At 47.5% G+C, this 15,242-nt stretch overlaps 1 protein-coding gene across 1 annotated transcript; it reads left to right on the forward strand.

Annotated features, from left to right (window-relative positions):
* The first annotated feature begins 649 nt into the window (after nt 1–649).
* Nucleotides 650–10,245, forward strand: LOC148134791 (uncharacterized). Its single transcript, XM_087985373.1, has 2 exons — nt 650–747; nt 9,002–10,245. Exons 1-2 carry the CDS (start codon nt 650–652, stop codon nt 9,651–9,653), a joined length of 750 nt encoding a protein of 249 aa, XP_087841499.1. The 3' UTR covers nt 9,654–10,245.
* The last annotated feature ends 4,997 nt before the right edge of the window (nt 10,246–15,242 follow it).

Below are 15,242 nucleotides of genomic sequence, written 5' to 3' on the forward strand. Positions count from 1 at the left end.
AAATACTGTGCCTTCTAGTCATCAAACCTGGATATTTTATGCTTGATACATCCATCCAAATTGTTGAACTGTGTTGTGAATAACTGGACCTACACCAGGGTCAGTTTGTGATCAGTGCGTATTACTGGGAACCTGTGCAATATCCTGTGGGACATATAAATCCTTTATTGGTACTATTAATGCACACATCATTGTGGACATTTTCAAGGTCCTGTTGTACTTGGAGTCTGAACTTGGACTCCTCCTCTGCTGCGCTATTCCAGCAACACATTTTTTCAGCTCTGATATCCAGCATCTGCAATCCTTACTTTCTCCTAAACATCTCCTCCACCTACCCCCCAAGAGAGCCGTGGACCAACTGCAACTATTCTGAAAGTTTGGCTAGGTCCTATAACTACTGGCAGAAACTCCAATCTTCACCTGTAAATCGTGCCCCTCGGAGATAACCAGAACGTCTGCTTCATTAATGGGCAAGTACCACCCAGGACGGTAGAGAGACATTTTCTGTTTGCCGACGTGTGTGTCCCCAGATGTCTGTCACTCTTTTGCCAATGTCGTATGAATTGATCAAGTTGCTTTTTTTTCATACTTCTCAGTTTTTTCTGTGTTTTCGCTATAGTACAGTTAAAGGTTGCTGACAAATCTCAAAATGCAGCCGCTCTGCCTGTTCCTGTTGGTGCTGCTCACAATCCCCATGTCAGATGCGGCTGTACTGGATAACCGTGCCTTGATTGGCATTATTCACCGGTGAGTGTCAGTGAAACAGACCTTTGCTGACCAGCTTCGTAAGCTGGGGGCTGTGCTCAATCTGAGGTCAAATCAGAGCCTGGTTGCTTGGAACAGCCTGGTAATAAATGGAGAGAACACAGCAGGTGTAGGGTGTGCTCTGCAGCTGTGGGAAATAAGTCTCAATCAAATACCCATGATCTTTATTACAATGTGTGGAAACTATCACCAGATTTCCCGGGGTCACATCACTGAGAGTGAAATCGATTGCATCAGCTGACCCCGAAATAAAGGAGAGAGTGAAATAAATCGGAGTGAGGTTTGGAGAAAATGCCCAAATCCCAAACACAGGCAATATTTTACTGTTTATTGAATCATCTCACTCACCTCTCGGTTTCCCTTTGGCTCCTTCTGCCGCCTTCGCTATTATTCCTATTTCTTGTTGGTCTGCAAGTCATTTTCTTCTCGTTGTCTCTTTCTTCTGTTCCCTTGCTTTTTATTTGCTCTACACCTTGTCCATACGCCCCAAACCTTTTCTGGTTTATAATTCTTCTAGAATATTCCTGTTAGGGTGAAAGGAAAGGCTGGTAGGTGTAGGGAATGCTGGATGACTGAGGAAATTTGAGGGTTTGGTTAAGAAAAAGAAGGAAGCATATGTCAGGTATAGACCGAACCGAGAGAGTCAATCCATAGAAGAGTATAAAGACAGTAGGAGTATACGTCAGAGGGAACTCGGGAGGGCAAAAAGGGGACATGAGACAGCTTTTGCAAATAGAATTAAGGAGAATCCAAAGGATTTTTACAAATACATTCAAGACAAAAGGATAACTAAGGAGAGAATAGGGCCCCTCGAAGATCATCAAGGTGACCTTTGTGTGGATCTGCAGAAAATGGGAGAGTTACGAAACGAGTACTTTGCACCAGTATTTACTGTGGAAAAGGATATGGAAAAGATAGACTGTAGGGAAATAGATGATGACACCTTGAAAAATGTCCATATTACAGAGGAGGAAGTGCTGGATGTCTTGAAACATATAAAAGTGAATAAATCCCCAGGACCTGATCAAGTGTGCCCTAGACTTTTGTATCTTTCCCCTCTCACCCAAAACCTATGTCCTGTAGTTCTGGACTCACCGAACCCAGGAAAAAGACTTTGCCTCTTTACCCTATCCATGCCCGTCATAATTTTGTACACCTCTGTAAGATCACCCCTCAGCCTCCAACGCTCCAGGGAAAACAGCCCCAGCCTGTTCAGATTCTTTATGTAGCTCAATTCCTCCAACTCTGGCAACATCGTTGTACATCTTTCCAGAATTCTTTCAAGTTTCACAACTTCTTTCTGATAGGAAGAAGACCAGAATTGCACGCAATATTCCAACAGTGGCCCAACCAATGACCTGTACAGCCGCAACATGACATCGCAACTCCTGTACTCAATACGTTGACCAATAAAAAAAACATACCAAATGCCTTTTTCACTATCCTATCTACCTGCGCCTCCACTTTCAAGCAGATACGAATCTGCATTCCAAGGTCTCTTTTTCAGCAACACTCCCGAGGATATTACTATTAAGTGTGTAAGTCCTGCTAAGATTTGCTTTCGCAAAATTCAGCACCTCACATTTATCTGAATTAAACTCCATCTGCCACTTCTCAGCCCATTGGCCCATCTGGTCAAGATCCTGTTGTAATCTGAGGTTACGCTCTTCGCATTCCACTACTCCTCCAATTTTCGTGTCTTCTGCAAACTTACTAATTGTATATGGACTTCAGTAAGGCGTTCGACAAGGTTTCCCATGGGAGACTAGTTAGCTAGATTAGATCTGATGAAATACACTGAGAACTAGCCAACAGGACATATAACTGGCTCAAAGTTTGAAGACAGAGGGTGGTGGTGGAGGGTTGTTTTTCAGATTGTGTCCTGTGACCAGTGGAGTGCCACAAGGATCGGCGCTGTGTCCACTACTTTTTGTACTTTATATAAATGATTTGGATGTGAGTGTAAGAGGTATCGATAGTAAGTTTGCAGATGACACCAAAATTGAAAGTGTAGTGGACAGCAAAGAAAGTTACAACAGGATCTTCATCAGATGGGCCAATTGGCTGAGAAGTGGCAGATGGAGTTTAAATCAGATAAATGCGTGGTGCTACATTTTGGGAAAGCAAATCTTAGCAGGACTTGTACACCTTATGGTACGGTTCGAGCGCTATTGCTGAACAAAGAGAACTTGGAGTGCAGGTTCATTGCTCCTTGGAAATGGAATTGCAGGTAGATAGGATAGTGAAGAAGGTGTTTGGTATGCTTTTCTTTATTGGTCAGAGTATTGCGTACAGAGATGGAAGGTCATGTTGCGGCTGTAGAGGACATTGGTTCGGCCACTTTTGGACTATTGCATGCAATTCTGGTCTCCTTCCTATCGGAAAAATGTTGTGAAACGTGAAAGGATTCAAAAAAGATTTACAGAGCTGTTCCCAGGGTTGGAGCATTTGAGTTATCGGGAGATGCTGAACAGGTTGGGGCTGTTTTCTCTGGAGTTTCTGAGGCTGAGGGGTGACCTTTTCGATGTTCATAAAATTATGAGGGACATGGATAGGATAAGTAGACAAATTCATATTCCTGGGGTGGGGGAGTCCAGATCTAGAGGTCATACGGTTAGGGTGAGAGGGAAAGGTATTAAAGAGAGCTAAGGGGCAATTTGTTTCACACTGAGGGTGGTACCAGTATGGAATGAGCTACCAAAGGAAGTGGTGGAGGCTAATACAACTGCAACATTTAAAATGTGTCTCGATGGGAATACGAATAGGAAGGGTTTGGAGGGATATGCGCTGGCTTCTGGCAGGTGGAACTAGTTTGGGTGGGATATCTGGTCGGCATATACCGGTGAGACAGAATGTTCAGTTTCCGTGCTGTATATCTCTATGACTCTCTGACGTCCCCTTCCAGCTGACTGTTCCTGAAGCTCTCATTCTGTCTCTCTGTCTCTCTCCCCGTCTCTATCTATTTACACACGTCACGTGTGGCATGGGGCATCGATTAGGGCATCAGTCAAAGGACATTAACATGAAGATACAGTGAAGAAGGCTAGTGGCATTCTGTGATTCATTGCAGGAGGATTTGTACAAAAATAAGTAACAATGTTCTGCTCTCTGTCACATTACCCTGATTCTCTCTTTAAACCTCTCGCTAATCGCAGAGTTTACGACAACACTGGGACAAGGAAATACAATAAATCAACATTGACCTTCCGATGCAAATTGTTGAAATGTGAATTGTTGACTTTTACGATGTGGAGAAAGTGAGGTCTGCAGATGCTGGAGATCAGAGCTGGAAATGTGTTGCTGGAAAAGCGCAGCAGGTCAGGCAGCATCCAGGGAACAGGAGAATCGACGTTTCGGCCATAAGCCCTTCTTCAGGAATGGGGAAAGTTTGTCCAGCAGGCTAAGATAAAAGGTAGGGAGGAGGGACTTGGGGGAGGGGCGTCGGAAATGTGATAGGTGGAAAGAGGTCAAGGTGAGGGTGATAGGTCAGACTGGGGTGGGGGCGGAGAGGTCGGGAAGAAGACTGCAGGTTAGGAAGGCGGTGCTGAATTTGATGGATTTGACTGAGACAGGGTGGGGGGAGGGGAAATGAGGAAACTGGTGAAATCCGAGTTCATCCCTTGTGGTTGGAGGGTTCTTAGCCGGAAGATGAGGCGTTCTTCCTCCAACCGTCGTTTTGTTGTGGTCTGACGATGGAGGAGTCCAAAGACCTGCATATCCTTGGTGGAGTGGGAGGGGGAATTGAAATGTTGAGCTACAGGGTGGTTGGGTTGGTTGGTCCGGGTGTCCCAGAGGTGTTCTCTGAAACGCTCCGCAAGGAGCCGGCCTGTCTCCCCAATATAGAGGAGGCCACATCAGGTGCAAAGGATGCAATAGATGATATGTGTGGAGGTGCAGGTGAATCTGTGGCGGATATGGAAGTTTCCTTTGGGGCCTTGGAGGGAGGTGAGGGGGGAGGAGTGGGCGCAAGTCTTGCACCTCCTGCGGTTGCAGGGGAAGGTGCCGGGAGTGGAGGTTGGGTTGGTGGGGGGTGTGGATCTGACGAGGGAGTCACGGAGGGAGTGGTCTTTACGGAATGCTGATAGGGGAGGGGAGGGAAATATATCCTTGGTGGTGGGGTCCGTTTGGAGGTAGCGGAAATGACGGCGGATGATGCGCTGTACATGGAGATTGATGGGGTGGTAGGTGAGGACCAGTGGGGTTCTGTCCTGGTGGCGGTTGGAGGCGCGGGGTTCAAGGGCGGAGGAGCGGGAACTGGAAGAGATGCGGTGGAGGGCATCGTCGACCACGTCGGGGGTGAAATTGCGGTCCTTGAAGAAGGAGGCCATCTGGGTTGTGCGTTTTTGAAACTGGTCCTCCTGGGAGCAGATGCGGCGGAGTCGAAGGAATTGGGAGAATGGGATGGCGTTTTTACAGGGGGCAGGATGGGAGGAGGTGTAGTTCAGGTAGCTGTGGGAGTCCGTCGGTTTGTAGTAGATGTCCGTGTTGATTCGGTCGCCTGAGATAGAAATAGAAAGGTCGAGGAAGGGGAGGGAGGAATCTGAGACGGTCCAGGTGAATTTGAGGTCGGGGTGGAAGGTGTTGGTGAAGTGGATGAACTGTTCAACTTCCTCGTGGGAGCACGAGGCGGCGCCGATACAGTCATCGATGTAGCGGAGGAAAAGGTGGGGGGTGGGGCCAGTGTAGTTGTGGAAGATGGATTGTTCCACATATCCTACGAAGAGGCAGGCATAGCTGGGGCCCATGCGGGTGCCCATGGCTACTCCTTTCGTTTGGAGGAAGTGGGAGGATTGGAAAGCGAAGTTGTTCAGGGTGAGGACCAGTTCAGTCAGTCGAAGGAGGGTGTCAGTGGAAGGGTACTGGTCGGTACGGCGGGAAAGAAAGAAGCGGAGGGCTTTGAGTCCTTCGTGATGGGGGATGGATGTGTACAGGGACTGGATGTCCATGGTGAAAATAAGGCATTGGGGACCGGGGAAGCGAAAATCATGGAGCAGGTGGAGGGCATGGGTGGTGTCCCGAACGTAGGTGGGGAGTTCTTGGACTAAGGGGGACAGGACGGTGTCAAGGTACGCAGAGATGAGTTCGGTGGGGCAGGAGCAGGCGGAGACAATGGGTCGGCCGGGGCAGTCAGGTTTGTGGATTTTGGGCAGGAGGAAGAAGCGGGAGGTGCGGGGTTGTGGGACTATGAGGTTGGAGGGGGTGGATGGGAGATCACCCGAGGTGATGAGGTTATGGACGGTCTGGGAGATGATGGTTTGGTGGTGGGGGGTGGGGTCATGGTCAAGGGGGCAGTAGGAGGAGGTATCTGCGAGCTGGAGTTTGGCCTCAGCGGTGTAGAGGTCGGTGCGCCAAACTACTACCATGCCTCCCTTGTCTGCTGGTTTGATTGTGAGGTTGGGGTTGCAACGGATTGAGTGGAGGGCTGCGCGTTCCGAGGGTGAGAGGTTGGAGTGGGTGAGTGGGGTGGGGGAGTTCAGGTGGCGGTTAATATCGCGCCAGCAGTTGGCTATGAAGAGGTCGAGGGCAGGTAGGAGGCCAGCACGGGGTGTCCAGGTGGATGGGGTGTGTTGGAGGCGGGAGAAGGGGTCGTCAGAGGGTGGGCGGGAGTCTTGGTTAAAGAAGTGGGCACGGAGACGAAGGCAGCGGAAGAATTGTTCGATGTCACGCCGCGTGTTGAATTCATTTATCCGGGAGCGTAGGGGAATGAAGGTGAGGCCCCTGCTGAGGACTGATCTTTCATCCTCAGAGAGGGGTAGGTCTGGAGGGATAATGAAAACACGCAGGGCTGGGAGCTCGGACCTGGAGTGGGGCTGGAGGTGGGTGTGGGGGCGGGGTTAGGTCTGGGGGCGGGGACGGGGATCGCGTGGGGGCGGGGTTGGGCGTGGTGACGGCGATAGGCGAAGGGGCGGGGTTATACGTGGTGACGGAAATAGGCGTGGAGGCGGGGTTAGGCATGCCGTCGGAGATCGGCGAAGGGGCGGGGTTAGGCGAGGTGACGGAACTCGCCGGGGGGGCGGGGTTAGGCGTGGAGATCGGCTTGGGGGCGGAGACACATGCGGCGTTGTGGGCGTGTAGGCTAGTGACGTCAGTGGGGGCGGAAGTGGCTGCGGCGACCGCAGAGACAGAGTTATTCCCCATAGCCGTGGAGGTCGCGAATCTGCCGGCGATTGTCTTCATGGCGATCGCGGAGGCGGTTGTCTGGGCGGCGATCGCGGAGGCGGTTGTTTGGGCGGCGATCGCGGAGGCTGCGAGGTCGGTGGGGGCGGAGGTGACGTCATCGTGGTCGGCGGCGGCAGCTATTGCCGCGGGCGATGTAGCGGCCGCGTGTGTAATGGCGCCAGACTGATTGCGGAGGCCGATGGAAGATTCTGGAACAGTTGAGGAATCCGGAGTGTGGGGGTAAGTACATGAAAGTTTTTGGTACTTACTGTCTTTGATTTCCGATATGGCCAGGTAGAACTGTTTGTTTAGTTTATGGATCCTTCTGTGGATGAAGAACAGTAGAGGTCCTTTACAGGTCTGTGAGAGTGTTGTCCTGAGCTGGGGTAGGTCGAGTTGCAGGGAATGTAGGTAGCGGCGCATGGCTGCAAGCGTGGAGCGGAGGATCCGGAGGGAGATCTGTTGCTGGAGGCTTCGTATTCGTTGTAGGTACTGGTTGTCCTGGTTGGGTCCAAGTTTTGTTGGTCGGACTTTTGTTGGACTTTTACGATGTGTCCAATATAATGGCATTGTTCTGAGTAACTCGTCTCAAACTTGGCCCACTGACATTGCACAGAGAATGTTTCACCCAAAGTCCGCCCCTTAACTCACACCCTGACTTTACCCCTTCCAGTTTCCTCCGAGCAGGTAAGCACCGGGCGTTTGATTCTGGGAGAGGACATTTTGCCTTCCAATCTTCACCTGCAAATCATACCCATGGGAGATAATCAGAATGTTTGCTGATTTACTGGGCAAGCACCACCGAGGACGATAGACAGACATTTTCTGTTTGCCGACACGTGTGTCCCTGCATATCTTTCACGCTCTCGCCAATGTAGTACGAATTGAACAAGTTTTTTTTTCATACTTTTCAGATTTTTTCTGTGTTTTCCCTCCAGTACGGTTAAAGGGTGCTGACAAATCTCAAAATGTGGTCACTCTGCCTGTTCCTGTTGGTGCTGCTCACAATCCCCATGTCAGATGCGGCTGTACTGGATAACCGTGCCTTGACTGGCATTGGCAATCGGTAAGTGTTAGTGAAAAAGATCTTACCTGACCATCTCTGTAAGCTGGGGGCTGTGCTCAATCTGTGGTCAAGTCAGAGCCTGGTTGCCTGGAGCAGGCTGGTAAGAAATGGTGAGGACACGGCAGGTATAGGCAGTGCTCTGTAGCTGTGGGAAATACGTCTGAGCCCATGAACTCGGACTCTTATTACTCCCAGAGGAAGGGACTTCCAGGGAAACTATTACCAGATTTCCCGGGGTCATATCTCTAACAGTGAAATCGATAGCACTCGCTGACCCCGAAGTAAAAGACAGAGTGAAATACGTCGGAGTGAGCTTTGAAGAGAAAGTCCAAACCCCCCGCACAGGCAACATTTTAATGTTTACTGAATCATCTCACTCACTCTCAGTTTCCCTTTGTCTCCCTCTGCGTCCTTTGCTATTATTTCCATTTCCTGTCAGTCTGCAAGTCTTTTGTTCTGTTTGTCTCTGTATGCCCCAAACATTTTTCCGCTTAACAATTCTTCCAGGATTCTCCCTACCTCAAGCTCCCACTGATTGCACCTGAAGCTCTCATTCTCTCTCTCTCTCTCTCTCTTTTTCTCTCCCGTCTCTATTTATTTCTTACCATCCCGTGTATCATGCGGCATCAAGTAGTGCATCAGTCAAAGTATTTAAAGTGAAGTTAGAGCGAGTTATCAAGAAGGCTTGTGGCATTCTCTGATTCATTGCAGGAGGATTTGTACAAAAATAAGTAACATTGTTCTGCTCTCTGTCAATTACCCTGATTCTCTCTTTCAAGCTCTCACTGATCCCAGAATTTACTATAACACTGGGACAGGGATACAAAGTAAATCAACATTGACCTTCCCATGCAAGAACTTGAAATGTGAATTGCAGGGTTTCACGTTTTCTTTAATATGATGAGCATTGTTCCAAGTAACTCATCTCAAACTGGGCGCACTAACACTGCAAACAGAATGTTTTACCCAAAGACTGTTCCTTGATTGATGTCCTGACTTTACCTCTTTCAGTTTCTGCACAGAAGCTGGGCACCAGGTGACCTATTATAGGAGAAAATACTTCGCCTTCCTGTTGGCTTTACCTGCTTCCCAGTGCAGAAAGACCAACGGATATGTAGACTTGAACCCCGGCAGACCAATACATCCTTTCATTACCCATGATGTGAACGTAGTCCTGAACTACCCAGGTGGAAATTACCTCGGTGTCTTCCTGAACAGCGGCAGTCGTTGCCCAGAAAGTAAATTGCTGAACCCCACCCAGATCAACGGGAACCGCACCGCGGCTCAGCTTTTCCAAACTCTGCTGAATAACAGAACTCAGCACAATAACCAGCCAGTGGGCTGTATCATTCTCTACACCACCTACAGCCCATGTCTAGATCACTGTTTCAGTAACAGGGGGAATTGTGAAATCATCCCTGTCTTGCAAAGTTCCCCATTTCGGGACATATGGACTGAACCAGACATTCACAAGTATTTTGTCTTCAGTAAAATATTTGCACATGATGCAGATCAGAGCCAACACCAGGAAATCCGGGAAAAGCTGGCTGCAGTGGAGAATACCGGGTTTCATGTCAGAAAGTGTGATGGAAAAAGCCTATCCATATGTAGAGAATGCTCCGCACCAGAATACTGCATTGAACAGGCGACAAGAATTGATTAAACATAATAAGGGAATTGGGAATTTCTGTAAAGGGGTGCCGTGCCTGTTCAAATACATCTATCACATTTCAAATCAGTATAATAATCTGAATTTACTAACTTACACTGATATCCTTTCTGCTTGTCATTCAATGAATCACACCAGATGTGATCAGAGATAAAAAGTCAATTATCCACTCAATAAATTCAAGAAACCCTCACAGTCAAAATCAATTGCACTCACAACGTATTTTTCCTGTCCATCAACACATCTGCAAATGCAACCCAATTCTGGTCCCAGGTTTTCAGTGTCAGTCTTATTCTAAGCAGTCTTATTCCTGATGAAGGGCTCCTGCCCGAAACGTCCATGTTCCTGCTTCTTGGATGCTGCCTGACCTGCTGTGCCTTTCCAGCACCACTCTAATCTTGATTCGAATCTCCAGCATCTGCAGTCCTCATTTTCGCCTTATTGAAACCCAGCTGATCACTGCAGACAGATATGCTTGACAACAATACTTGAAAGGGTTCAGAAACCATTTCCAAGGATGTTGCCAGGGTTACAGGGTTTGATCGATAGGGAGAGGCTGAATAGATTGTACTCCATGTGATCTAACGTTGCGAGCCAGCCGACCATGAGGAACTCTGTCGAACTCCTTACGGAAATTAATCTGGTCCCCACCCATCCATCCATTAAAAGACATTTGAATGGGTATATGGATACGAAGGGTTTTAACGAATATTGGCCAAATGCTGGAAATGGGCCTAGATTTATTTAGGATACCTGCTAGGCTGTTTCAATGCTGTATATCTCTATAACTCTCTGACTGTGACTCTAATACGAAGGTTATACAGTAACATTCAAACCCAGTGGTGGAGTTGAATGTGAAATACTTGCACTGAGGCTGGCGTCCTTCTTCAAGTCCCCCTTTATTTACACATGAACAGCCCTTCCCTTTATCACTGTCTCATTCAGAGACCACATCTCTGACACTGACCCTTCTTTTCTGTCAGCCAGATAAACAGCCCCAATCAGGGAACTCATATTCTATGAGATCCAGCTGGCTGTCCTGGTCTCACCGACTGCAGTATGTCCCCTGGAAATAAAGCACACATGAAAGAGAAACAGTTACATAACCGCGGTAAAGGAAGGGATAAGGCCATGCTGGGGAGGGAAAGGGAGCTACACATTTTGGGTGACTCAGAGAGTGGAAAAAATCGCATGAGAAGGAGACCAGTAAAGAATGAGTAAAACAGATTTAATCGCCTGAATGAAGCATTCCATTTACCAAATCGTTTAAGAGTTTGGGTGCAGCATGTCTTCAGTTTCCCTTTAATCGATCTGCAGTTTTTGCATCATTTCCAAATGTTCTCTCACCAATATTGTCCTGTTGGCATGGTTTGAACAGCAGAAATATCATTTCTTTGCACAGCTGTATTCAGTGAAATGAGTCGCATGTATAACTACACGTGATATTTCTGCTTTTGATTGATGCATATATAAAAAAGTTAATTCCACCATTGGACAGCAATCTGCTTGCAGATGTAGGATTTCTGTTTTGTGAAGAAATATGAACGAGCTGGAGAAGTAATGGCAGTGCCCATGGTGGGGATTATCCAACATTGCAGTTGGAAGATGGGGTCATGGAAGCGGTTGGGGTTCACAAGAACTATTCAGGAGGGAAAGGGAGAGACACGTGGTGTACATTGTAGCACCAAGGCCGTGAGGAGAATTACATGCGGCCTGGAGGGAATTCTGGCTCCTTTGTCAAAGGCAGGGGCTAAGTAGAAAAGGACACAAAGGATTGACTCACAGGAAGTAAGGATCAGGCTAGGCTGACTGTGAAACAGGCAACAGACACTGGTAGGAGGGTGAACAATAGAGGGTCAGTGTGAACCTGTTGCCAGTCCAGATATAGTTACTGGGCCAAATATCAACTAAACTTAGAGGACCGTCACCTCAGTGAACGATGCTCTTTGGTCTGCCTGAAACTTGTTGTTCTTCCAGAACGAGGAGTTGACCCTGACTCAGTGTTGCAGACTGACACATCTCAAGGTCCAGGACTACGTGCTGAGGGATGGACTAGAACTTGGGGCAGCTGCTGCCACAGTGCAGTGGGGAAGACCACTATCTCAGGTCTTCCTGTTGAAGTGAAATGGGGGTTCGCTCAGTTATCAGACCCTCCCAGTGATTCCCGGAGGTATAATTTTGTGCGTGTAAGAAAGCGAATTTGCTTTTTGGTTCAAGTCATTTCCAATGTTTTGTTTGTTTACTTGAACAGAATATTCTTTATTGTAATATGCTTTATTGTCACATGACATGCAACTGTAAAGGGCCAAACTGCATTTGTGACTATATGTATGCAGAAACATATTTCTGATAAATAAAATATAATTTTGAAATTTAAAGAACAGCCATGCTCAGTGTTAGACTATTCACAATCGCCATGTAGTAACTGGGTGGTGTGCAGATGAGGCCAGACTCTCTATGAGACGGTTTACAGTCACCATATTGTAACTGGGTGGTGGATTAATGAGGTTAGTTTTACTGAGAGACTGTTTCACAATGATATTATACTGACTGGGAGGTGTGTAAATGAGGCCACACTCAGTGTGATACTGTCTACAGGCACTGTATAGTGACACAGAGGTGTGTAAATGAGGTCATACTCAGTGTGAGACTGTTTCCAGACACTGTGCAGAGACTGGGAGGTCTTTAGTTCAGGTCAAAATCAACGTGAGATTCTGTAAAGTCAGCGTATAGATACTGGGACGTGTGTAGATCAGGCCAGATTCACTGTGAGACTCTTTACAATCATTGTACAGTTGCTGGGAGCTGTGCACATCAGGCCAGACTCTTTCCAGTCAGTGTTTAGTAACTGGGAGCTGTGCAGGCCAGCGCAGAATTACTGTGAGACTCATTACACTCAGTGAATAGTTACTGGGAGTTGTGGAGATCACGCGAGCCTCAGTGTGAGACAAAAACAAAAATTGCTGGATAACTTCAGCATGTCTGGAAGCGCCTGTGAATAAAAACCTGAGTGAACACTTCACGTCTGCTGACCCTTCAACTCTACCTCACTGTGGGAACAGTGTGTTCATATTTATTGGGGTTTTTGTATATGAGGCCAGTTTGCAGTGACTGTATGGTTACTGGGAGGTATTTAGTTGAGGACAAAAGGATGACCACAGAGAGAATAGGGCCCCTCAAAGATCAGCAAAGCGGACTTTGTGTGTAGCCACAGAAAATGGAGGAGATACTAAATGAATATTTTGCCTCAGTATTTATTGTGGAAAAGGATATGGAAGATGGAGACTGTAGGGAAATAAATGGTGACATTTGCAGAATGTCCATATTAAACAGGAGGAAGTGCTGGATGTCTTTAAATGTGTAAATGTGGATAAATCTCCAAGGACCTGATCAGGTGCACCTCAGAACTCGGTGGGAAGCAAGAGAAGTGATTGCTGGCCTCTTGCTGAGATATTTGTATCATCGATAGCCACAGGTGAGGTGCCGGAGAACTGGAGGTTGGCTAACATGGTGCCACCTATTAAGAAGAGTGGTAAGGACAAGCCAGGGGACTATAGACCAGTAAGCCAGACGTTGGTGTTGGGAAAGATGTTGGAGAGAATCCTGAGGGACATGATGTACATATATTTGGAAAGGCAAGGACTGCTTAGGGATAGTCAACATGGCCTTGTGTGTGGGAAATCATGCCTCACAAGTTTGATTGAGTTTTTTGAGGAAGTAACAAAGAGGATTGTTGAGGGCAGAGCGATAGATGTGATATATGTGGATTTCAGTTAGGCTTTCGACAAGGTTCCCCATGGGAGATTGATTAGCAAGGTTAGATCTCATAGAATACAGGGAGAACGAGCCTTTTTGATACAGAACTGGCTCAAAAGTAGAAGACAGAGGGTGGTGGTGGAGGGTTGTTTTTCAGACTGGAGCCCTGCGACCAGTGGAGTGCCACAAGGATCAGTGCTGGTTCCTCTACTTTTTGTCCTTTGAAGAAGGCGTTTGGTATGCTTTCCCTTGTTGGTCAGAGTGTTGAGTACAGGGGTTGGGAGGTCATGTTGCGGCTGTACAGGACATTGGTTGGGCCACTGTTGGAATATTGTGTGCAATTCTGGTCTCCTTCCTATCGGGTAGATGTTGTGTAACTTGAAATGGTTCAAAAAAGATTTACAAGGATGTCGCCAGGGTTGGAGGATTTGAGCTATAGGGAGAGGCTGAATAGGCTGGGGCTGTTTTCCTTGGAGCGTCGGAGGGTGAGGGATGACCTTAGAGAGGTTTACAAAATTATAAGGGGCATGGATAGTTTAAATAGGCAAAGTCTTTTTCCCTGGGGTCGGGGAGTCCAGAACTAGAGGGCATAGGTTTAGGCTGAGAGGGGAAAGATATAAAAGAGACCTAAGTGGCAACCTTTTCACACAGAGGGTGGTACGTGTCTGGAATGAGCTTCCAGGGGAAGTGGTAAAGGCTGATACAATTGCAACATTTAAGAGGCATTTAGATTGTGATATGAATAGGAATGGTTTGGAGGCATGTGGGCCGGGTGCTGGCAGGTGGGACTAGATTGGGTTGGAATATCTGGTCGGCATGTACGGGTTGGATCAAAGGGTCTTTTTCCATGCTGTACATCTCTATGACTTATGACAGGCTCTCTTTGAGACTGTTTGCTGTGACTGCATGGTTACTGGGAGTTGAGAGCAGAGTCAGTGTGAGATTGTTTGCTGTCATCACGTCGTTGCTGGATGGTCTGTAGGTCAGGTCAGATTCACTGTGAGACTGTTTACAATCGCGGTATATTAACTGGCGCGTGTGTCGATGAGGCCCCGGTCACTGACAGACCGTTTACATTAACCGTACAGTTACTGGGAATGTGTAGTTGAGGCCAGACTGACTGTGGGACTGCTTACAGTGATATCATACTTCCTGGGTGGTGTGTCAATGAGTTCACACTCAGTGTCAGACTGTTGAGGGTTCCCTTGTGGAGATGACTCCAGCACATTCTGTGTTTTCACTGGAGAGTTTCAAAATAGCAGGTGCCCTGATTGAACATCCGAGGATTCTGTGAAGATGAGAAAGTGGTGATGCTGAGAGGCTGTTTCCCCAGTGGGAGAAACAAGAACCAGGGGCCACACCTTCAGAGTAAGGAGTCTCCCATCAAAGACAGGGAAGAGTGAAAATTCATAGAATATTCTAGCGCAGTTCAGGCCCGATATCCCTCTATGTTGCACTGACCTGTGAAAATGGTCCGGAGCCCATCTATCCTACACTATGGTATTTTCATCCATATGTTTATCCAAAGACCAGTTAAGTGCCCTTAAAATTGGCAAGTCTACTACTGTTGCAGGCAGTGCACTCCACGCCCATGCTACTCCCTGAGTAAAAAAACTACCTCTGGCATCTGTCTTATATCTATCATCCCTCAGTTTAGAGCTACATGCACTCGTGCTGGCCATCACCTTCTGAGGAGAAAGGTTCTCCCTGTCCATCCTATATAACCTTCTGATTATCGTATATGCCTCAATTAAGTCACCTCAAAATATTCTTCTCTCTAACAAAAACAACATCAACTTCATCAGTCTTTCCTCATAAGGCCTGCCC

Source organism: Chiloscyllium plagiosum, unplaced genomic scaffold (assembly GCF_037043375.1).
Source record: "Chiloscyllium plagiosum isolate Xiang-an unplaced genomic scaffold, Cpla_swu_hap1 HiC_scaffold_52, whole genome shotgun sequence".
NCBI classification, from domain to species: domain Eukaryota; kingdom Metazoa; phylum Chordata; class Chondrichthyes; order Orectolobiformes; family Hemiscylliidae; genus Chiloscyllium; species Chiloscyllium plagiosum.